This window comes from Malus sylvestris, chromosome 9, assembly GCF_916048215.2.
Source record: "Malus sylvestris chromosome 9, drMalSylv7.2, whole genome shotgun sequence".
Taxonomy (NCBI): Eukaryota; Viridiplantae; Streptophyta; class Magnoliopsida; order Rosales; family Rosaceae; genus Malus; species Malus sylvestris.
Window position 1 is genome coordinate 29,672,518 of NC_062268.1, and position 25,573 is coordinate 29,698,090.

Genomic DNA, 25,573 nt, shown 5'->3' on the forward strand with positions numbered 1-25,573 from the left:
TGGTTCCGACTCGTAGGTGACTCTTCACATAATTGTAGCACTTGAGCGTATTCATTTACACCCAGTCATGTCGTACAGACCACTACTGTGGTTCCGACTCATGTGCAGGCGTAGTATCGTATAGGTCACTAGAGGTGACTCCGGTTTATGTGCTAGTAATGATTAATGAAATATGAGTAAAGTCGTACAGGTCACTAAAGGTGACTCCGACTTATATGCTAGCCACGATTGATGAGATATGTGATGAGTATGTGATGAGCTAGCATATGTAATGAATAAGAGATGAGCTAACATATGTGATGAATATGTGATGAGCTAGCATATGTAATGAATAAGAGAGGAGCTAGCATATGTGATGAATATGTGATGAGCTAGCATATGTAATGAATAAGAGACAAGCTAGCATATGTGATGACTATGTGATGAGCTAGCATATGTAATGAATAAGAGATGAGCTAGCATATGTGATGAGTATGTGATGAGCTAGCATATGTAATGAATAAGAGACGAGCTAGCATATGTGATGGATATGTGATGAGCTAGCATATGTAATGAATACGTGACGAGCTAGCATATGTAATGAATATGTTATGAACTAGCATATGTGATGAGATATGGGTAAGTTGTACAGGTTACCCTAGGTGACTTCGACTTGCGTACTAGTATGAGTTATTAATCACATGATTATTTGGTATTATTGATGAAATGTTGTGTTGTGGTATATTATGAATTTTCTGGAAACTATACAGGTGTTGTGGTGAGGGGTTATAATGTTTTACATGGTTTCTATTAAAATTTTACTTACAAGGCCACTCACATTTGTCTTGTCTTCACCCTCCAGGTTTTATTAGCTGAGCTTTCTTATCTTCCAAGATTCGTGGCGATTCTTAGTATTGGAGATTATTTCGAAGGTACGATTCTTAATTCACTCTTCTGTACTTGCTTATGCTCTAACGTCACATGTGAAGTGGGTTCATTCCCGCTCACCGGTGCACTCTGGTATTTAGGCACTCTTAGTTTTAAATTTATTCAAATCTTCCACATCATCACATTTTATTGCTTCGTCACCTTCTAGGTGTCAGCCAGCACAACTCGATTCAGAGTCGTAGTGGACATTTCGGGTCGGGGTGTGTCAATTTGGTATTAGAGCATAAGTTGGGCAGTATTGCATTCATCACACACGTTATGTGAACATTCTCGGTTCCCAAGTCTAATGTTTAAATCTTGCCACCTCGTCGAATACGGAAAATATGTTAGTTGTTTCTAAATTTTGAGCAAAAATTGATGATTTGTCAATCTTTAGGAAATCATTTTGACGTGTGTCTAGATTATATTCAATGAACCTATCTGCCAAGGAAAGGTGTGGAATTTGAGACTAGTTGCCCTAACGTGGAGTTAATATATGTGATGAATATTTGATGAGCTAGCATATGTAATGAATAAGAGACGAGCTAGCATATGTGATGAATATGTGATGAGCTAGCATATGTAATGAATAAGAGACGAGCTAACATATGTGATGAATATGTGATGAGCTAGCATATATAATGCATAAGAGACGAGCTAGCAAATGTGATGAGCTAGCATATGTAATGAATAAGAGACGAGCTAGCATATGTTATGGATATGTGATGAGCTAGCATATGTAATGAATACGTGACGTGCTAGCATATGTAATGAATATGTTATGAACTAGCATATGTGATGAGATATGGGTAAGTTGTACAGGTCACCCTAGGTGACTTCGACTTGCGTACTAGTATGAGTTATTAATTGCATGATTATTTGGTATTATTGATTAAATGTTGTGTTGTGGTATATTATGAATTTTCTGGAAACTATACAGGTGTTGTAGTGAGGGTTATAATGTTTTACATGGTTTCTATTAAAATTTTACTTACAGGGCCACTCACCCTTGTCTTGTCTTCACCCTCGTGGTTTTATTAGCTAAGCTTTCTTATCGTCGAAGATTCGTGGCGATTCTTAGTATTGGAGATTATTTTGAGGGTACGATTCTTAATTCACTCTACTGTACTTGCTTATACTCTAACGTCACGTTTGAAGTGGGTTCATTCCCGCTCACCGGTGCACTCTGGTATTTAGGCACTCTTAGGTTTAAATTTATTCACAATCTTCCACATCATCACATTTTATGGCTTTGTCACCTTCCAGGTGTCGGCTAGCACAGCTTGATTCGGAGTCCTAGTGGACATTCCAGGTCGGGGTGTGTCAAATTAGGTCTCAAAAGCATAATTAGAATAACGAATTTCATAAAATAAAACCATGTCAGCTCCCTGGCCGTGCGCTGGCGGTCAGCTGCCCCGGCTCGCTGGAAAATTCTACTATTTCTAAAAATTCTCAAAAATTACATAAATGAAGATCTCAAAGAGTAGAATAAACTTTAAACTTGCAGCCAAGGCCAATTTGGCCGGAAAATACCTCAAACTGGCCACCATCCGCCGGAAAACCCTAGAAAAGGGTGTGCTTCAATTCAACCTCCATACTCACTCCAACGACTCGACCATTGCTTGGGCTTTGTTCTTGAGGTTAAGGGGAGCCTATGGGTGGTGGTAATTGGTTGGGTTAGCTTCAATATTTACAGATTGTCGCCATACACCCACACAGACCACCGTCGGTTTTTCCTCCAAAATACCACCAACTTCTTCTAATTTTGGGATGGAAATGGAAGAGAGAGGGTTAGGGTGGTATTTCCAAGTAGTGGTTCAACACAATTCATTGGAAATTGGCCGGAAAATGCACAGATTTGGCCTTGATACTCGGTCGGGTCGCACGGGTCAAGGAGGAGACCCAATTTTCCCCTCCTTCTCACCTTCCCTACTTTCCCTCCTTTCTCTTCTCTCTGGTTGGTCAGTCTCCTCTCTTCATCTCCTCTGATTGGGCAGCAGCCCCCCCCTCTGTTTTTTCCTTGTTTCCTTTCTTTTTCTGTTTTTCCTCTCCCCCCGCCACACACACACACACACCATGGCATATAAATCATTTAATAATAATAATAAACAGTGTAAAATAATTAGAATAGTATTTCATTACAAATACCTTCGGGTTTGTAACTCAATAAAACTTTAACCGTAACTCCAAAATCACTTCTACATGTGCCTACGCGTCCGTAAGATCGATCTCTATCCGAATATGTCAAGAAACATGACAAAATATACAAGAATCACATAAGTCCTCGAAAAGCACGCTTTGCCCATAGGGCATTTTTGTAAATTCACGTATTAAAAATTATAAAAACCATAATTTTTAGGGACGGGCTGTCACAGTCATCTTAGCCTAAGTTCATTAAGTTTTCAATCTAAAATAAGTCATATGTGAGGCACATGGCTAGTGTTCATGGTTATTTAGGACTTTTGACATTCTTTTCACAAGTTCTTTACTTCTCTTTAGTACAAACCCTAAAATTTGGCTAGTTAGAAAACATGTTGTGTTTGTTTGAAAACTTTTTGATGAACTTTGAGAATTTAATGTGGTCGATCATCTTTAATTCGAAACACAAAGAAGAGAGTGCAGGTCATTCCCCTTTTTCAATTGGAGAACCCTCATGTCATCTAAAATTATCCGCCCATTTTGTATTTTTAAGAAACCCCGGATTTTTTTTTTTTTATTTGTCAACTGAAACTTATTAGAAGTGGAGTGAGGTATTGAAATGCCCAAAATAACCTTGAACACAAGTCATGTGCTCACATGACTTATTTTTTATAGAAAACTTAACGGAGAGTGTGAAATGACAAATTAAAAGATTTTGTAAAGTTAATATGACAATGGCTGCAAAATATTAGTTTATATGACAAATTGAGAAACGTACTCTCATATGACAATTCAAAAAAAAATTCCCTATTAAAATAAAAAATAAAAAAACAATATAGGATGTATGGGGTACGCCATTTCCAAAGTGGTTATTTAATGTTTTGGCCAAAGTTGTGAACATTTCTATTTAAATAAAATAATATCTTTTATCGTTTGAAAAGAAAAAAGAATTTAAATTAAGCCAACCTAAAATTCTTTTTATGGAGAAAATATTCAACCACTACACCTACACTTCATGCAGCGTGATGCCCAATTTTTTTTTCCCAACCGGAGGGTCATGAGCTCAAATTGAACACTAAAAGTTCAAATTTATAAAAGTTTTTCTTGATATCGAATTTTTCATCTTCCGACTTAATCTTCAATCTATTTTGCTATTTCCGTTATGCTGTTTGATCTACATTAGTCATTGCGTAAATAATGAGACCACCAAAGGGGCAAACCAGGAAACCAACCTCGATAGAATAATGGATGCCATGTGCCCGATATTTTACTCGCATTTGTGGACGCGATGGATGCAAAGGCACGATGTAGGCTAGAATTTCGCTTTCAGTCAATTCAAGGAGGCCACAATTTATACCAGGAAAACGAAACAATGGAAAATGATTGAGAAAGTGTTGGGGCAATGCGGACGAAGCGTACAAAGGCGATAAAGTTAGAATTATATTAAATGAGGAATTTGATGTTCACATAAAATATTAAATATCTTGTTGGTAGGTTATGAATCCTGTGAATCTGGATTAGGACTGTGTGTATATTATTTCGCGTTCGAGAATCTTGTATGGCATTTGGCATGTATCAGCCAAGGCGAATGAGGATCCTCTCCGGATCATTTTTATGAGGATCTTGAGGATTCTTAAATCGTGTCCATTTATCGTGCATCGTGTGGTCAAAAATCATTTCAAATATTTTTATTTAAAATTAAATATAAATAATATTTGACGAAAACTGACTTCACAATATACGATGAACGGACACGATTCAAGGATCCACATAGTATCCTTATTCGGCCAAGGCATCCTTCATTTCAGTTTCCTTCGTGTAAAACAGAACCAGGTACAAAATATCTCTTCCAAGGACTAAAATCACAACCCTCCACAGGTGTCCTTATGGATTACATTTCTTGTTGGTCGGAAAGCTATTCAATGTACGAGTTTTAAGGAAATGTAAAATACTCATTTTAACAGAAAAATGTAAATTTTCATTTTGCCTTTTTACGTCTTTAGGAGGTGAGTTTCTCCATTTACGGGCACGTTAACTATGAAAATATGAATGAATGGGTCCCATAAATTTTGGGTATGAGATACCTAAAAAATGAAGGTATCTCGTTAGCATAAGGGGTTGTGTATCTCATACCCAATCCTTTACATTCCCATTCCATTTAATCTCTACCTTTACAATCCCCTTCCTTTTAATCCCTTATTCATTCATATCTCATATCATGTAAGTAAACATGTCTTACAATCCCCTTCCTTTTAATCCTTTTAATCCCTTATTACATCTCTGTTATTAGTGAAGAACTCTCATTTACCTATTCAGAAAATATAAATGTGATTTTTACCTCTCGAATTTGCATTTCTCCATTTAAGATGCTCTTATACAAGACTACTCTTAGAAACGTGCGACATTGGCAGTGCTAAGCAACAACAAAATCCAATTAAAAGATAACGCATGAAAAACCAATCACCAAATTAAAATACATGACATCTTTTAACTATACTAATCTATCACGATATTAGGTCAAGCCACATGAATAACCCATATAAAGTTTTCTCATACTTTATAAAAAATAAAAATAAATAAATAAATAAATACGTGACTGATTCCTGCATTTCTTTTATTTTCATATGAAATCAAATTATGAAAACAAATATTTGTTATGCAAATTAGATCAATTTTTAGTTGCTTTAAGTTTTAAGAGTATATATTCTCTTTCATGCTGGTAAAAAGTAAAAAGTGAGCGTAAACTTTCACCACCTTGTTAAAATGTAGATTGATTTAGAAAATGGGGACAACCATTTTTCTATCTTCACAAAAAGAACATAAAATGTGTAAAATAAACAGATACCTATCTAATGTGCATTCCTATGACCATTATAGATTAGTTTAAATCAACTTGCCTAATTAACCATTTAGCTATAGAAAACAATAAAAAAAAACAAAAATATCTTCAGTATCTTTCTGCACGTTTTGACAGCATAGAGAACTAATTAGTTTTCCTTTAAAACAAGGAAACTTTAACGAAAAGTTTCTGATACTGTTCACTTTAATAAAAAATCACATTTTTACACTAAAAAGTTAATCCTGAAACTATTCATTTTACCCTTTATTTTGCCAAAAACTCAAAATTTTTAAGTCATTTTCATTAGTTTTCTTTAAAAGAAACAGATCCCAATAGATATAGTCTTATCCGTCTAATAAAGGCTTGTATCCTGTTCAAAAAAGGATACTGTTATCTCATAAACATTATTACGTAATAAACATGAGAGAATTTCCTGTTTCATCAAACACACGGCTAATCAAGTTGCAATTCAAAGAGATCATAATAGTTAAAATAAGATATCTTTAAACACTAAGATAACATATACGTACATGATTTGCTAATTTTTAAAGGAACCTTAAATTAAATTTAAAGATTTGTTTAACTGGCCAGATCATAGGATCCGCAAACTTTCAGCATCATTAGATGATAAGCATGAACTGAGTAAGGGCCAATCATTTACTATTCTTCTCCCTTCATACCCTTTTTACCCTTTTCTGCTCTTTATTTACCCTACTTTACTAGTCAGACAAACCTTCATGTCTTCCAGCACAAGGCTTTAGGTTTGGGGTACACACTCAACCAACAACGGCATCAATCGAGGATGCAAACTGCAATGGCGTCATCGTCTGATTTTGTGACCGGAAAGTTGATCCATACTGCTGAATTGTGAACCATGATACCGGAAAAGACAAAACTGTATAGTCCATGGAAGCCTGCTGCTGCTGGCACAAGATAAGAAGTGATTTAAACAAGTTACTGACGGTGACTCAAGACAATAAGGGGTAATAAGTGTAAATGCAAGTTCTAGATAAATCCCACTACGTGATCACTATATGTTTATTAAATGTTACCACTAAAAAAAATGAGAAAAGATAGCCAGAAATTGACAGGCTCCATTAACTTAACGAACAATCATGAAAATTGATAATAATAATAAAATGCAAAAGTCTAAGGTGTGAAGATAAGAAGAAGACATTTTTTACCCGTTTAGTTGATGTAGAAATGATTAAAAAGATTAACTTTCACTCTCTAAGATGGTTTAGCTTGAAAGTAACTACTTTCCCAAGTCTTAAAAATCATATCATATCATATACAGGCTTTGGTTTCAACCTAATTTACATGACAAGCTGCAACCAGGCCACTGGCCACTGCAATTCAATATTTCCAGGAGATTTTCGCAGTTCACTTATAATTCTCTCAAAATTTCGTATATATCAAATACTCTTTTCGAAATTGAAATCCTACGTACCGTTAGTTTCTTCTGATTCATATTCTTCACATCAGCAGATTAAACCTACATAGTAAAATTGCAATAAACTTATCCTGCTGCAGGAATTGTAAAATACGTAAAAAATAAAAAAAAAATTAAAAAAAGCGATCTAAATATATCGGTGCATCATGTCCTAATGCTTTCTAGATGCATATAAAGTGGCTTACTTAGGAGAAATCATAGTATAAAAAAGTGGATCGTTGAATTGAACTCAGCAATACAAATTGTTTATTCAAAATGCATTATCGAGATCTAGTTAACGAAGATTGGAGCCAGAGTAGTCATATTTAAAGAGACATTGTGATACATTAGTTATTTTAAGATATCATTTTGAAAGGTTCATTGTTAAATTAATTAAGAGAAGCCATGAAACACAAATCTGTCTCTCAATGTTCAGCAGTGACATGCTTACTTTAGTTAGGATGTCGAACTCGAAACATGTCATAATTGAAGAGGGATTGTCTTATCCTCATGCTTCACTTTTCTGTACTTTTACTTCGTCGCACTCTCCAAAACACAGTATACTAATTAAAAGAAACTTCAATAAACAATAATGATAGTACCTTTCTAAATCAGTTACGGATAAAAAGGGTCTCACACCGTGTACTTTTTGATAATTTATTACCAATGAAAACACCAATTATGTAATCAAGCAATCCACTCAACACTAATAATACTTCTCTGATCGATAGCAAGCAACAAAATAGCTTCAACAATCGACAGTGTTTGCACATTTCTAGAGCTAGAAGCTCAGAGATCTGTAACCTTAGTTTCTTCAAACTCTATCAGTACTTACTAGTTATCCTAGCAGCACGAACGAATTCCTAATAACAAATCAAATGTTTCATCACACAAATGTCAAACACGATGGCTACATATTGACAAAAAAAAGTTAATCGTTTAAATCAAAATGCCCTTTGTTTAAATAACTACGGAGATGCTGGAATGTGCATAGGAACAAAGTCAGGTTATCTATCTTGGTTTGTTAAGAACTTGAGATGGCAATACTTCTTTTTTTTCTTTTCAATATAGAAATTTCCCAATAATTAATTTTTGAGATTATTGCCTTTCTGGAAGCCAGAACTTCAAAACGGAAAATCAAAATCAAGTTAACCAAATATCTACATAACGAAATGCTTATTATGATGATCATGATTCATACATTAATTTGCAGTAAGCTTGCAATATTACAGTGAGATAGCATGCTAATTAACCAGTAGATTCAGGTCCCATGAAAACTAATAAAAAATAACTATAAAATCATATTCTGCCCTTAATTTATTTTTGAGAGCTTAGCAAGTTGATATAATTAATCCCATGATAATCTGAAACGAAAGGAAAGCTTACATCATCAACAAACAGAGATAAGCATCAAAAAAATTTACACTAAAGTGCCAAAAGAATAACAATTTGATGTCCTGGGACAAACTTATAATCAAGGGGAAGAGTGAGGGTAAAACAAAGGTATCAATCCAAGAACTGACTGTGAAGAGCATACTCTATTTTAACATTTGGAAGCTCGCGAATGAGTAAACGATGACAGATTCAGACTATTATCATGTTATATTGCAACTACTTGTAAAATATATGTTATTGAAGAAACAATTTTTTAAGAAACATGTTGAACGAAGATGTACCAATTAAAAATACAACTTGGCTACTTGCAGATAATGCATGGAAAGAGACGTTGATCAATTTCAGTAGTTAGCATGTTGTGCACCAAGATTGGCGAACAATCAAGTTTCACCAACAGTTGCTGAAAAATAGAAAATTTTCTGAAAATTCTTTCGAGCATTTGCAAGACTACGGACTACACTGAATTCCATAATGTCTAGTCCACTTCAAATCCCCTCAAAAGAATCATCTACCTTTACCTTGAATACACCTCGAATATACTGAGTTATCCAATCCAATCCAATTCTAGAGACCAAACAAGACCCATGATGTATTATTACAAAAGACATGAAACTAGCATACATTCCAAGTGAAAGTCCTATAGTAACAGTGAGAGAAGAAACACTCCTAAAACCATGTTCTGTTCTCCCACCATGCATTCAATGTACTTGTAAAACTCAAACAACCCAAATGAAACGAGCATACATTTTGAGCAGCAACCGCAATCACTCTATACAACACCAGAAAATTTAAGGTAGCAAATGAAACAAGACGATGATTTACAACAAAACATATCATCAACAATGGCAACCCATACTCACACAACTTTCAGAAGGTTCTATAACCGACACCATAATGTCGGAAATCGGAATTCAGGGATTCCCGCGTTTGGTTTCTAATTTAAATGGGATAACCAAAGAAAACAAAAATAAAAAAATGCACCAGCCGGGAATCGAACCCGGGTCTGTACCGTGGCAGGGTACTATTCTACCACTAGACCACTGGTGCTTGTTGAGAGCCATCTCTTCGGTTTCCAATAAGACCAAATATTGTTATTTAGCTTTAGGTGAATAATAGGTCAATGATTATTTCCTTTTCTCTTCTTCAATTAGGGTGGTAAATTCAATAACGGAAATTAAGGTGAATGAAAAAATTTTATCTCACCAATTAAAATCACAGATTTACTTAATACTAGTGTTGAAAATATTTTCTAACCACAAATACATTACTCCTTTAAATAAAATCACGTTGAATTTTTTTTACCAATGTCGTTCTAAACATATGTGCAAGGACCAGTTTGTATTTAAAACTCGCTAAGGGTTATGGTAATACACTTAGGGGCATGTTCGATACATGTGCCTAACTCAATATCTAAGAGTAGCGTAGGTGATTTGGTTTGTAAGACGGTTATTACTTAAATAAGAGTCTTTCTTAGTATACTTCTTTTTTCTTTTTATGTTTCTTTTCTTTGTGTTTATTCCAGTGGTATTCTAATCTAATTGAAACTATAACAAATGAGAATCGAACTAGCTAGGTTGTAAAGGAAAGCACATTGCTCTTGCTAAATATGTTTTTCTTTAATTTAACTACACATTTTTCTTTAAGCAACAAAAATTAGAGATAGGAAGAGAGAGCATTTGACCGAAATTGAGAATGAATTCGAAATGAACTTAGCCCTCATGCATATGTGATTAGAGTATGATCAATACTCATCCTTTTGACATGACTCTAACATCTAAATTTGATTCTCCTTCCTCAAATCCAAACTTAAAAATCTCTCATTTCCCAGCCTTTGAACTGTGATTTGAGTTTCCAGAACGCTAAATCCTAAAACCTAAACCCTAAACCCTAAACATTTAGTGTTCTTAGTCATATAGACAAGGGGCAGGATGAGGGTGATCATTACTTCATGGGGACACAAATTTACCATGGAAGTGAATGTCAAGGAACCAGTTGTTGAAATCAAAAGGAAGATAGAACAAGTGTTGGGTGTCCCTTTGGCTTCCCAAACCCTTGCAGTGTGTGGCTGGGAGTTAATAGATGGATTAGACATGGAAGATTACCCAATTGTCACTGAAGGTACTACCATTGACCTCACCATCAAATGGACTGGATTCGGAACTCCTTCGAATTTATACCATAATTCTAGTGGTAAAATTCAAATTACCATCAAGTTTTCAGCAAGGCAGCTTCCCATGGAGGTTGATGCATCCGAAACAGTCCGTAGCCTTAAAGAAAAAATACATATCATGGACGGTACCCCGATCAAGAGGATGTCGCTCTTCTTCTGTGGAATTGAGTTAGACGAAGATTTTCGCAATCTAAGTGAGTACGGGATACATTCATTTTCGGAGATTGTTGTGTTCCTCAAGGCTATGAGTCGTCTCAGAGATGAGCCGACGGCAAGAAGGTTGAGTGTAGTGCTACAAACATCGTCAAGTTTACTCAACGCGGCAACGATTCCATTGGAAGTGAAGGATTTGAGCACGGTTAATGAGTTGAGGCAATTGCTTTTGAGCAGGAAAATTCTGCCAATGGATGATTACTTGTTTATACACAAGCAGAGGATCATGCGTGACAATTGCAGCCTCAGGTGGCATGGTGTTGGTGATGGAGATTTCCTATATGTGTTTAAAGGGACCCTTTGTCACAGCGAATGCTGAAATGCAAAAACATACAGTTTTAGGCCGCATTTGGTATTGCTTGTTTTCATTGAAAACTGATTCACTTTAAAACAGTCACACGGAAAACATAACAAGTAATTTACTAGAAGTTGAACTCAAATCTGTTAGCTTGTCTTATACATAAATTAGGGGAAAAATGAATAAGTGATTTTGTATTAATAAAAGAAAGAATACACACAAGTCCTAATGCGTGTTGGAGCACAAAAAAATAGGAGAAAAAACCTATCAAAGAGAGCTCAAATTAATCATCTACCAACTCTAATGATATCTGATCCAGACAAAGATGATGTAGAAGATAAAGAATTTTTCATGTCTTCAAATGTAGGGTGTCCCTGCCCTCTCATGTTCCACCGATAAGTCGACCACATCGGAGTTGTTCTAATCTTGTGCAGCAAATTTACATGCATTCCTTCCCCTTGGGACAGATCGCCATCAATGCCATCATCGTCACTTGCTCCTTCAAGCACCTTCATAACTTGCCTCATTGTTGGCCTCCCATGAGCTTCAGGATATGCACACAACAATCCCAAATGAAGCAACCTCTCGACGTCCTCCACGTTGTATCCGCCCTTTGCCTTGAGCCGATCATCAAGTGCTACGTTCAACCTTCCCTTCTCCATTAGCCTCCAACACCAATCAACCAACCCCAGCTTCCCATCCTCTATCGGTCTCCGCCCACACACCACCTCTAGTACTAATATCCCAAAACCAAACACATCAACCTCAGCTGAGGCTCTTCCAGTTCGAACCACTTCGGGTGCCATGTACCCTGCCGTCCCAACCACTTGTGTTGTGCCCGTCATTTCCCCGTGTAGGTGCATTCGGGCCAATCCGAAATCTCCTAACCTAGCATTCATATCCTTATCAAGTAGCACATTGCTTGATTTGATATCTCTATGCAAAACCTTAGCTTCCCAACCCTCGTGCAAATACAAAATCCCACTAGCAACATCTTTCAACACCTTAATTCTCTCTTCCCAACTCAACAAGTTTCTCTCATTGCACTCAAATATCCTCTTATCCAAGCTACCATTTTCCATGTAATCATAAACCAAGATTAGACTGCCCTTTTCTCTCTTGCACCAACCTCTCAGTCCTACCAAATTCCTATGCTTCAATCTTCCCAAGCTCGAAACCTCAGCCACGAACTCTTTCAACCCACGTTCACTTTGAAGCAGAATTCTTTTCACTGCTACTTCTGCTCCTCCTAGTACCCCTTTATACACCTTCCCAAGCCCTCCAATCCCAATCACCTTCTTCTCCGAAAATCCCTCTGTCGCGGTATGTATCTCTTCGTAATCAATCCGGTGAGGCCAATACTCCAATTCCCAATCTTCAACTTTCTCTACATCCTCCTCTCCTTTCATTCGCTTTCTCCTCTTCCTCCTCACCAAAATGAAACACACCAAAACCACGCACCAAGCAACCAAAAACCCGCCAACACTAACTCCCACAACAAACCCTTTTACTCCGAAAACAGACTTGTTCTCTGACACCACAAAGGAAGGCAAATTCTGAGTGACCAAAGCGTCACTGATGGAGAAATTAGAATTGCTAAAGCTCCAAGCCAATATCCTATGGCTCTCAACCAATGCTCCAGTTGCCGCGCAAAACCCCACGTACATTTCATCCAAAAGCACCCGGGACAGATCCACCACCTCACTTATCAGCGGCCTCCGCGGCTTTGCCATGCCGGCACGAGCCATGGTCACGTTAATTCTCGAGCCCATAAAATCAATCCACACTTGATAGTTAATTCCATTGTTGAGCTTCAACTCGTTGAAATCTTGATCAAGTCCGCCACTCCAATACCCTGCGGTGCTAGAAGCATTAGACGTAAGGGAGTTGATGTCCAAACCAACATGGTTGTCATCAGGATCCTGGAACTCTTGGTTTTCGAAGACATCAAACTCGACACCGAAGATGTTGTTGTTGGGGTCGCCGTTGTTGGAGAAGTTGAAAAAACCCAAGTGCTGCGAGGAGCTTGCACCGCTTAAGCCAGAGAAGGGTGAGAAGAGGAAGGCAAAACCGTGGCCGGGAAGGAGGTTTTTGACGGGAGCAAGGGAGAAAATAAAAGAGGTGGAGAAATTAAGGGCTTCTGAAGAGTCGGCGTATTTGGTGGGGATTTTGTGAGAGTAGAAAGCGCGTCCCAGTGAGAAGGTGGTGGAGTCATTGGTGAGGCTGAGGATGGAGGATTGGATGGTGGCGCTGCCGTAGAGGCTGAGGTTGCTGCTGGAGTTGAAGTTGGTGTTGAAGACGAACTCTGTGGCGCCGCCGAAAGTTGGGAATGTTGTGATCAGAAAAATGGTCCAAGTGATGACCAGGAAGACAGAGAGGATCGTCGGAGCAGGAGACATTAGAGAAGGACAATGATTGATTTTTGGAGAACAAGAACATGTATATCGGATTCAATAATTCTAGTGGGCTTTAGACGAACAAAGAAAAAACATAAGGACACAGACATGAGAAAGAAGAAGCTTGCTTCTTGGAAATGGCCGCCGTTTTATGTCTTGTGTAGGTTATTTGACTTCACATTTCTTAATCATACAAGCAAATTGAACGAGTGTTTCCCACTTATCCTAGATCTAAGGTCTAAAGAAATTGGAGTCATTTACTGTTCGATCTTAATCCAACGATGCAGAAGAAAGTAAAACAACAGAAAAGAAATATTTATTCTCCTTCGCTGCTAAATAAGATCTAAGAGAATGAGACTGCCGGAAAGATGTTAACGCACTACTTTTGTTCGACGATGTTAACGCTAAAAATTTATTACAATTTTAATTTGTTCGGCTATATTAATGATGAGAGAAATTAAATTAAAAAGTTGAATTAGGTTTTGAGTCAAAATGGGACTTCTAAACCAAGGCAGGTCAAGTATGTTTAGCACGGTTGTGGTCGTGGATAGCGGCTGCCCCACAGCTTCGGGTGGAATATATTTGAACATGTCCTTGTTGACTGTCATGCCAAATCTGACGGCTGGCAAAGAAAATATCGCGTTAGGATTTCAAATCTACAATTTTCTCCTTGTAGCTCGAAATGGTATAATTTTAGGCTTATTTTAGGCTATTTACTCTGCGTGAAATCTAATTTTATTTTCTACGCTTTGTTCTGTCTCAATGTGATCCATGCACTCATCATTTGTGTTTTTCTTCACTTTGGATTTTTCAGACCGTTTTCACATTTAGGACATCTGAAACAAAGATAATCACACACCACGGGAAAAAAATTAAAACAAAACGCTCGCCAAAATTACTCAAGTTCTCTCGTTCGCAACACTAATAAAAGACTTTAATTTCTAAAAAATTGTTGTTAAAACTCTGTTTTTATAATATATCCTTGTGTTCACAGCTAAAAAACTAAAGAATCCCTGTCATGTCAGTGAAACTATGGTTTCGTGGAGATGAGATAACGTAGGACATAGAGGATAAGTATAGTGAATAAAGAGAGACAAAACAAAATGCAGAGGAGAAGATGAGATCTCGTGTAGAATACGTGCGACAACGCCAAAAATAAGCCTAACTTCTACATGAAATAATCAATCGAAGAACATACCACACTATCAAAATACTTCCAATTTCTTATTTCCTTGTTTAAAACACGATATAAACTGTTCATTCATATATGTTTTCATACGAGTAGCAAAAGTGCACCTCACCTTTCGGAAGTGTTAAAAGAGTATTCAACCCGTGTTCACCCTATTGTGAAGAACAGCAAAAACTCACATAAATTGCAACCAAGCGAAGAAAATGGAGACACTAACTTACATGGCAAGAATTATTTTTCAACTGTATGTACGACGAATAAATTTGGTGCATTCATCCTCAAATGGCTACGAGAGGGACTCGGACTTAAATTATGGGTTAAGATACATAAAGTATGTTCTAATGAAAAATCCTCTTCTTCAAAATTAGCCATCTGATGTTTCATTTACTAACGAATATGGGACTGAAGAAAGTACTCACTGTACAGGGAAGGGCGTAGCTTCATCTCTCTCTTTGTATTGTGTATCTGTATCAGTGTGTGTGTTATGACGAAGTCAAGGGGTTCCAGGGGTTCCAGGGGTCCAGCTCCAATACGACCAGGAACACAAATGTTTAATTTCATAGCTTATCCAGCTCGATGTCTTTCGGTCACTTGCGTCCCATGTCTGCTCTTCTCAAGTCGAGCACGCCGGGCGTATTCTTGGATCCGATGGTCATGGTCTTTAAGCATCTGATCCACATTGTTTGAAGAAACAAGTAATGGACCAGACACGTAAATTTTGTTCCCCTTGGGCCCACGACCATGCTGCAAAAAGAATTTTGAAGAAGAATTTAGGTTCCGCTAACTAGAATAAGTATATCAGAGAATGACTGGCAGGATCCATAGTATGCAATAGTTGTGACATAAACTGACACTTTTACGGAGAAAAACGAAACTAACCATATTTGGTTCTTTAATAGAGCCATTCTCATCTTCCATCTGACAAGAACTGGCAACTCCCTGTGTGTAATGCATCCGCTCCCGCTTCTTTGCAGATTCCTCCTGATCAAATGACCCTGGAAATCCGCCTACTGGCTTTATTGTTTCTTGTCCTGAGGGACCAGGTTTTTCTTGTTGGTCGTCGGACAATGCAGTCCTAGCCATTACTAAACCAGATAATTTCGACAAGTTGGCTCTATTTGAACTCAAAAAGGAATCATTAAGTTCCTTCCCAGACTTAGCCCATCCAGGTCCATGGATTAGTGGTCCTGAAATTGAAGTCCTCTTATTCTGGTGCTCCGTGAAATCCTTTCTAGCATCTTTATCGCTTGGCAAATGTTTGGTTGGATCAACCAGAAACCCAGAAAGAGTTTGTTCCCTATGCGGGTTGAACATTTCACTTCGGACCCTTGGGTTGGAATGGCCTTGTCTTCTCTGTAATTGGAGGGCAAATGTCATCATAAAGAAATAAACAGAGGCAGAAGAAGCATTTATATAAGAATCACAATGTATGTGAACAGAGAGCAGAGAATTCAGTTATCAAAATAAAGACCTAAATATGAACAAGTTCAACATACGTGTGAATATGTTTAGTTATCAAAAGTAAATTGCAAAACATATTCGCAAGAATTTCTTCACAAGTTTGACAAAAATGTAAATCCAAAATATTTTGTAGGAACCTTCCCCTAATATTAACACACAATATCGAAACACATTTCATAAATTCCTCCTCCTCCAAACAGATATGAACTACTTGATTCTAAAGTGAATCTAGAAAGTTAATACCTTATAGCCTCCAAAGTGATGATGCACATAAAATTAAATTAAAAACAAAAACCATTCTAAATATTCTTTTAAAGATTTAGCTTTATGGATCTTCCTTCATTTCTTAATCACATGTCTCCAATCTCACCTCCCTCTCTCCTCTTACCATATATACATAAAAGAAAAACTATAAACCAAACATATAAAGTTATAAACATCATGAAACGGGGCCTAACTTATCTGACTCATGGGGAAAGTAAAAGATACTCAAAACAAAAGACAAGCCAACCAGCAGTGTTGAAATTACTATAGATTTTCATCCGAGAGGCTTGAACCAGTAGATTATAGTATGACATAACAGCAGAGTATAAAAGTTTAAAATAAAATCCATAAATTTCTAAAATATGGTCATTTTCAAATATCCTTTTATATACAGAATTACAATTACAACTTTCACCCAAACTTATAAATAACTTTCGTCTCTGGGAGCTCATTTCAATGTCAAACAAAATCCAACTTTAAACACGAAGATATAAAACTTATTTTTAGTTACCTGTACTGACGCAATGGACTCGGAGTTAGCATTTGTTCCTGCAACTGCTGGAGGTTGTGTTCTCCTGCCAAGGTCTTCCTTCTGACCCCTTCCTCCACTGGCTCCTTGCCTATAAAAAAGTGCATAAAGATTAACCTTGTATCATCTTTGTCTGAAAAGTATTAATGCGTTACCAACAAGACGTACTTTCTAGCTTCTGCTTCTCGCAATTTGGCATCAATCTCTTTGCTGGGGGGGTACTTGGGCAAACTTGAAGGATCACAAGGAAAAGGCTTTGCGGTGAAGAACTGTTGAAAGAACATTCATTATTACAAAAGAGAAAGGAATTCATAGGCCTCTTATACGATTAAATGAAACAGATTCAAGGTTTTAAAGGAAAAGGAACAATCGTAAGGACAGTTGCTGAAAGATAATTCAATTCTGTTCCACACATCCTTCTTCCAGCCTAATCAGGTACACAAACTTTTAGGAATACATAGAATATGAATATATATAACTATAAAACAGCATTGGTTCCATTTTATGTATTTCCTTTTTGCACTTTCCAGAAAATAAATTGCACACACCTCATTCTTGAGGGCAATTGCAGCAGTTCCTCGATCAGCAGGATTGACAGAAAGTAAAATGTCCATAAGCTGCAGAGCTGCAGCAGGAAGGTCATTAAAAGTCTCTGCCACGCATCTTCTATAAGGTTGAGGAGGCTTGATCATTGTTGAATTTCGTAAGCGCAATTTACGCCAATAATCCTCAGATGGTGAGCCACAGAGCTTGAAAATTTTATGCAATTGTTCAACCTATAATAAAAAAAATGCGCATAAATTAATAGGCACCACCTGAATATATACAGAGAAATTTCACGTTAAGTCAAACAAATAGCAAGGAGAAATGTAGCTGTGAGGAACAAGCAATGTCGCCAATGCCTCACAATAAGTCCACACAATATGTCAAACACTTGCCAAGGACATAATCTTGCTACTCAAATCCATGGTTCATATAAATCCTCGAGATACATCAAGACTGCACTCTAGCTTTTCTCTCACATTATGTGTTTAAGATTTAGAAACTCAAAATATTATAAGCAAATAAACATAATTACGTCATGAATTAAGCTTTTACAATAAAAGAATTGGGCATAATTAGTCATATACTCAAATATCATCTGCAATTTTGAAATAAAAATCAACAACTCAGAGAGATCCTCTTTCTCAGATCTTTATTATTTTAGGATAATGTAATCCGTAATAATTTCACAAAGACATGTCAAAGCCAATAATGATCCAACCTGGACCGTAAGGGTATCAACAATGCATGGATTCTAAGGGGTAAAATTCCTCAATGTCTTACCTCTGTTTTTCCTGGAAGGATGGGCTTTCCAGAATACAATTCTCCTAGTATGCAACCTGTGCTCCATAAATCCACAGCAACACCATATTTAGTGGCTCCAAGTAAAAGCTCTGGAGGCCGATACCAAAGAGTCACAACACGGCTTGTCAATGGAACACTGTGATGAGGATCATAATTGCTTGCCAAGCCAAAGTCAGCAATTTTCAAGATGCCATTGTTGTCAACAAGAAGATTTGACCCCTTTATGTCACGATGCAAAACACCATGGTTATGACAGTGCTCAAGACCACTTAAAAGCTGCTGCATGTAACATTTGACCTAAAATGAAATAAAAACAACACTAGAATTAGGAATCTTACAGGGGCATTGTTTCCATTCTGTAAAAATGGGCTATTTTATTTGCATAGATGTACGGTAGAGAGGTACATTAAGAAATGTAAGAGAAGTGTAAAAGCGATAAGACTACCTGAGGTTCAGAGAACTTAATGCCTGGGCGTGATGCAAGCCCTGTAAGATCATGTTCCATATACTCAAAAATAAGGTACAAGCTGCTAGATGACCGTGCTGTGATCAATCCTTGTAACTTTATTATATTAGGGTGATCAAGCCTGCGCAAGAAAAGAATTTCTCTTGCCATAAACTTGACACTCTCAGAATCGAGATTATCAAATCTGACCTTTTTCAGAGCAACAAATTTATCGTTCATGACATCGCGAGCCTTGTAAACACTACTATAAGTTCCTTGGCCAATCTGAAAGAGGGAGATGCCAAAACATGCAAAAAGAGAAAAGAATCAGGAACTGATAACTATTAACATGAACAAGAGTAATTAACTGCACAACCATGGTAGCTTGAAAAAAATTGTCATATCATGAAGAAAACCGCCCAATTTTCTTTTCTCGAATCATTGTGAGTTTATTCCCTATCCCTGACCAATAGCATTAGTTATACTAATACAATAACATAAGAGATACATCATGTACCGTATCAAGTAAAGAATTGAACATACTTTGTTTAACTTCTCGAACGTGTCAGCGCGTCGTGGTATCCATCCATTGATAGCTTCAGGGGCAGCTGCAGCGAGCCAACCTGGCCATCCTGCCGCTAATTGCTCGGCCACTGTAGCGTTGGGAATTCTTCTCGAACCCGGATGATCAAGAAGAGCAACCTCAGCCTTGTCCATCTTCTTACTCTTAGTCACATCATATGATCGGATTGAACCATTGACTTTCTTATCCACCAACATAATTTTGACATCACCACCACCACCCAATCTATCTTTAGTCCAAACTGGCTCCTCTCTTTTCGAAGAATTGAACCGCGAAACCTTCAGCTCAGAGTGCTGCCTACTCGAAATCGAAGCCACCCTTTTTGGTGGGCTTTCCCGGCTATCTTCGACGGCCGAAGCCTTGGTACATATTAAACCCATGTTGAACTAGAAACAAACACAAAACCCTCCTTCACAAGCAAAATTCACCACCCAAAACCAATCCAAACCTTCACAAAACCTCCTTCTTTACCTAACTCCATCACAAAGAATCTAAACCAAAGAATCAACTATCCATAATTCACCTTCCAAAGAACTCATAATTCACCCTTTACCCACTTCATCTCACAAACATTCAATATTCACCTAATATACAACCCTCAGAAAACCCAAAAAATTGCTACTTTTGACACATTCAAATTTACCCAATACCCAAATCTCCAAATTCAATTCAAAATACGAATTTGAAAAAGAATCTCCAATTCTTTGATGAAAAATAAGAAAGTGAGAAAATAACAATTAGACTAGTACTGTAACAAGTACGGAAATTTTGAAAAAAAAAACAAAAAGAGATGAATAAATAGAGAATAGGTTGAGCAACGATTGAGAAATCGATTGAGAAAGAAAGAGGGTTAATTACCAAGAAAGTGCAGAAACAGAAGAAGCATGCTTTTGTGGGTTGTGGGTTCGTGGGCGTATTGTTGGGTTAATCGTTCAACGCGCATTCAAATAACTAAATATTTCTTACAAAATGATTAACGTATTGCGAGACGGCAGTGGCCGGCTACTGTGCTCGGTCAACAAAACACAGACACTCTCTCTTCTCTTCCAGACTTCTAATCCAACAGTTCTTACTCAATCAAAGATTCAAAGCGAATAAAACATCAGAAGAAACAAACACACAAGGTGTCAAAAATGGGTGGTGTTTGGCTCCTTTGGAAATTTTTTTTTTTAATTGTTGGTTTTATTTGTATATACAAAGTAGGAGTGGGGTACTTAGTGGGTTTATCGATCAACCCGACCAACCCAATCAAAATTTGTTAGGGTAGGCTGCATTGTAAATTTTAAAAAAATTATTTTCGAGTTGAAACTCGACCACCCACTCAATAATTGGACTAGGTTAGGTTAAAGTGTTATTAACCGATTGAAATAGACCTATCCGAATATCAATCACTCTTAAATATATATGTATATTAAATGCACATATACATAAAATTTAATAGTTATTGAACACACTTGTTTACTTCTTCTTTAGTTAAATAATGAATTCAAATATTAAGTAACAAGTAGTGATTCTACAACACCAAATTCACAAGATTTAAGTTTAAAATTACGTGTGTTTTGGATTATTTATCACTCATAATCACTTTAGGAATAAGAAAAAAAGGTAAATAATCACAACCCGATAAACTCATCCAACCCAACCCACCTTTGAATGGTTTGCACGTTTTCTTAGGTGAAATGGGTTTTCATAATGTCACGATTGAAGTCCAACCTGACCAATCCACCCAATGTCCATTGGCTAATTTAAAGTAAGAATGCAACTGGTGAAGCTTTCATAATATCAAAAAATGGCCCTCTCTTTTTAAAAATTTTTAATGAATACAATTTAATTAAGAAGGGACAAAACTATAAAAAAAATAATCAAATCAAAACTAACTCACTTACACGAGGAGTAGTTAGTGAAATATCTATTTTTATTTTTATTTAGTGTAAATAATATCATTTATGTTGTAAGCCTATTTGACTGAACTGTATAAAGGACAGAGAGGGAAAGGGCCGGTGGCAACAGAGAGAGAAGAGAGATATGTAATTCTGAGGTGTGTGCTGTATCACCCTCTTATGCCTTTATTTATAATAGTAGAATAGGTAGAATCCTTACTCTAAAAGGATTACATCTCTAATAGGAATTAAACTACTAAATGGAATATACAAGATACTCCTAGATATACTAGGATTTACACAATCACATTCCTAATCCAATATGACTGTAACACTCCCCCTTGAGTGTGTAAATACTCAAACAAAACGTCGCATCAGATCTTTAGTAGATGAGGTAGAACATTTGATCTAGTCGTCGGCACAACTGGTGAATGCGAGTCTCAAATATAAGAAAGTAAGTATGCATTGGTAGTAAAACTCACAAAACCTCGCTATGGTAAAACTCATAGACTAAGGAGAAAAGTGAAAAGTATGCATAATGTCTAAAACAAATGTCAAACAAGATGAAAGTAGTGAACTCAACGGAGTATGATCATCCTAAGATAGGTGCCTCATCAAAACTTGGTTAGATAGTAAAAACCCAGTGGGTAAAATGCTCCTAATCGTAGGAAAAAGAATACATTAAGATCAAGTGAGTATGTTTCAGGATACTCCCCCTAAGTTAGACATAACTTCCAAATAAGAGAACTACAAGCAATTCAACTCAGATAATTTACGCATACCAATTCCTTGGATGAACTTCTAAGAAGTAGACTTGGGCAATGACTTCATAAAGAGATCGGCCAGGTTGTCCTGGGAACGGATTTGCTTGACTTCAATATTCTGATGTTGTTGTTACTGGTGAGAATAAAAGAACTAAAGTGTTATGTGTTTGGTGCTGTCTCCCTTGATGTATCCCTTCTTTAACTGCTCGATACATGCTGCATTGTCTTCAAAGATCGTTGGATGAACATCAACAACGGAAGTAAGACCACTAATGCGTCAAATATATTCCACAACTGCTCTCAACCAAAAGCACTCTCACAAGGCTTCATATAAGGTGAGAATCTCAGTATGGTTCAAAGAAGTTGCAAATAACGTTTGCTTGGTAGACCTCCAAGATATAGCGGTGTCTCCAATAATAAAGACATTACTCGTTTGAGAATGTGCCATATCTGGGTTAGATAGATAACCAGCATCTGCATAACCAACGAGGGGGAATCAACTCGAGGATCAAGGGGGCAACGGCTCCTCTCGAGGATTCATGGGTGTAGAACAAGCCCAAATCCATCGTACCCTTGAGGTAGCGAAAAATGTCTTTAACACCATTCCAGTGTCTGCGTGTAGGCGCGTTGTTGTATCTAGCGAAAAGATTAACAATTAAGGAGATATCGGGTCTAGTGCATTGAGCCAAGTACAATAAAGCACCAATTGCACTTAGGTATGGAACTTTAGGCTCCAAAATTTCTTCATCATCCTCCTTAGGATGGAAGGGATCTGGTTTAGCATTTAGAGTCCGAACGACCATAAGAGTACTCGAAGGCTTCGCTTTATCCTTATTAAAATGTCGCAACACCTTCTGGGTGTAGTTCGATTGATGTACTAGGATTCCATCCGAACAATGCTCGATCTCCAGGCCGAGACAATATCAAGTTTTCCCAAGATCCTTCATCTCAAATTCATATTTCAAGTGAGCGGTAATTTCTTTAAGCTCTGTGAGAGTTTCGATGAGGTTCATGTCGTCAACATAAACTACAACTATCCCAAATCCAGAATGTGACTTCTTAATGAACACGTATGGACATAGTTCGTTGTTCACATAATCCTGACTTGTCAAATATTCACTCAAACGGTTATACCACATCCGCCCGGATTGTTTCAATCCACTGAGTGATCTCCTCAATCTAATCGAGAGAGTGTTTCGAGGTCTAAAACTATTTGAACCAGCCAATGGAAGTCCTTTTGGAACTTTCATGTACATTTTCATATCTAGATCCTCATAGAGATATGCGGTTACCACATCTATAAGCTGCATATTCAGTTTTTCGGAAACTACCAAACTGATAAGGTAAAGAAATGATATGACGCCTATTAAAGGGGAATACGTCTCCTCGTAATCAATCTCAGGGCGTTGAGAAAAGTCTTGTGCTATGAGGCATGCTTTGTATTGCACTATTTCATTATTCTCATTACGCTTCCTCACAACAACCCACTTGTAGCCCACAGGCTTCACGTGTGGTGAAGTAGGAGCTACAGGCCCAAAACACATTTCGTTTTGCGAGTGAATCGAGTACGATCTGGATTGCTTGTTTCTAGTTTGACCAATCCATTCTACGTCAACATTCATCAACAGAACATGGTTCAATATCATCGTTAAGCATGATGTCGGAAGTAACGGTATACGTGAATGCATCATCGACAATCATCACATTCTGATTCCAAACCTCATCCAATACTGCGTAATGGACCGAAATCTCATGATTCTTAAGAGGCTAATATGTCTCATCTTAAACATCACCATAATTTAAAATAACCTCATGCGTTGGAATAAATGAGTAAGCAATGGTCGGATTCAAACTAAGGTCACTAGTTTATGCCATTTTCCTTTTATGGGGTTGTGAATCCTTTGAACCAGGAAGCCTGCCACGCTTCAGGGTCGGAGCAGGTAATTGGCTAGCCGCCAGTGTACCTTACCGTGTGGGAGGTGTGACCACCCCACCCTCAAGAACGGTTCGACCTTTCAAGGTGGTGTTATGGCATACGTTTAGTGCGTCCATCCTTGCAGGTGCATTTGCAGTGGGTATATGTGATCTCGTCACCTTTGCTAAATCAATAAAAGCATCTGGCATGCTTTGAGCAATGCTCTAAAGATCTAGGATGCGTCGCACTTCAGTTTCAGAATGAGTGGTACGGGGATCTAAATAAGACACAGTGGGAGTAATCCACGACAATTTATAGTGTTCTACATGAACGTTAGTGATCTTATCTCCCTTAATGATGGGAAAACTATCTCATTGAAGTGATAATTTGCAAAACGTGTGGTAAAGAGATCTTCTGTCAAGGGCTCTAAGTAGCGTATAATGGATAGTGAATCATAACCGACATAAATTCCTATTTTTTTCTCTGAGGGCCCTTTTTGGTACGTAGTGGTGGCATTATTAGCACATAGACTGCACACCCAAATACACGTAAATGCAAGACGTCTTGCTCGTATCCAGTAACCAACTATAACGCTGAATGAGGTTGGGTAGCGGTGGGCCTTAGACGAACCAACATAGTTGCGTGCAATATTGCATAGCCCTAGGTAGATACTAGCAAATTGGTTCGCATAACCAAAGTCAGAGCTATCGTTTGAAAGCGCTTTATGAAAGCTTCTGCCAGGTCATTTTGGGTGTGAACATGGGGTACGATGTTCAATTTCAATCCTAACAGACATGCAATAATCGTCAAAAGTCTATGACGTAAACTCTCCAACATTATCCAATCGAATTGACTTAATTGGATCATCAGGGTGGTGAGCCCTAAGTTTAATAATTTGTGCTAGGAGTTTCGCAAATGCAACATTGCGTATGGACAATAAGCAGACATGTGATCATCGTGTCAATGCATCAACCAACACCATCAAGTATCTAAATGGTCTGCATGTTGGTTGGATAGGTTCACAAATATCCCTTTGAATCCTCTGAAGAAAATTAAGAGGGTCGTGAATAATCTTTGTAATTGAGGGTTGAATGTTCAACTTCCCCAGGGAGCATGCTTCGCAAAGTGGATGGTCGGGATAAGATTTCAAGTGATGCCCATGAGATACTTTAAGGATGCAACACATCATATCTCGTCCGGGGTGTCCCGTTTGATCATGGAAAAGCAAGAGAGTGTCCTAGAACCCAGCCACATGGCCGGCTGATATTATTTTTAGGTACTTGTGCAAAAAGGATAAAATCACATAAAATACTTGCAAAAGAACAAAGTTGTTGTAGTATAAACGGCTCAAGAAATGTCGTTTTCCGCAGGGATTATTTAAAACAATTTATGAAAAACCAAAATTTTA

The 25,573-nt window shown here is 37.4% G+C and overlaps 3 protein-coding genes and 1 non-coding gene across 4 annotated transcripts; 1 reads left to right on the forward strand and 3 right to left on the reverse strand.

The window, feature by feature from the left end:
* Positions 1-9,687: 9,687 nt before the first annotated feature.
* On the reverse strand, positions 9,688-9,758 carry TRNAG-GCC (transfer RNA glycine (anticodon GCC)). The gene has a single exon. It is a non-coding gene; the product is annotated as a tRNA-Gly (tRNA).
* A 789-nt stretch (positions 9,759-10,547) lies between these two features.
* LOC126582312 (uncharacterized) lies at positions 10,548-11,413 on the forward strand. The gene has a single exon (XM_050246422.1). It carries the CDS (start codon positions 10,640-10,642, stop codon positions 11,411-11,413), a length of 774 nt encoding a protein of 257 aa, XP_050102379.1. The 5' UTR covers positions 10,548-10,639.
* Positions 11,414-11,571: 158 nt separating this feature from the next.
* LOC126582311 (probable L-type lectin-domain containing receptor kinase VII.2) lies at positions 11,572-14,166 on the reverse strand. The gene has a single exon (XM_050246421.1). It carries the CDS (start codon positions 13,789-13,791, stop codon positions 11,680-11,682), a length of 2,112 nt encoding a protein of 703 aa, XP_050102378.1. The 5' UTR covers positions 13,792-14,166; the 3' UTR covers positions 11,572-11,679.
* Positions 14,167-15,194: 1,028 nt separating this feature from the next.
* On the reverse strand, positions 15,195-20,760 carry LOC126582310 (probable serine/threonine-protein kinase At1g54610). The gene is made up of 8 exons (XM_050246420.1): positions 19,567-20,760; positions 19,024-19,308; positions 18,558-18,875; positions 17,780-18,007; positions 17,400-17,500; positions 17,214-17,322; positions 15,857-16,330; positions 15,195-15,721 (listed from the first exon to the last, which is right to left on the reverse strand). The coding sequence occupies exons 1-8, from the start codon at positions 19,984-19,986 to the stop codon at positions 15,542-15,544; spliced, it is 2,115 nt and encodes a 704-aa protein (XP_050102377.1). The 5' UTR covers positions 19,987-20,760; the 3' UTR covers positions 15,195-15,541.
* Between the last annotated feature and the right edge of the window lie 4,813 nt (positions 20,761-25,573).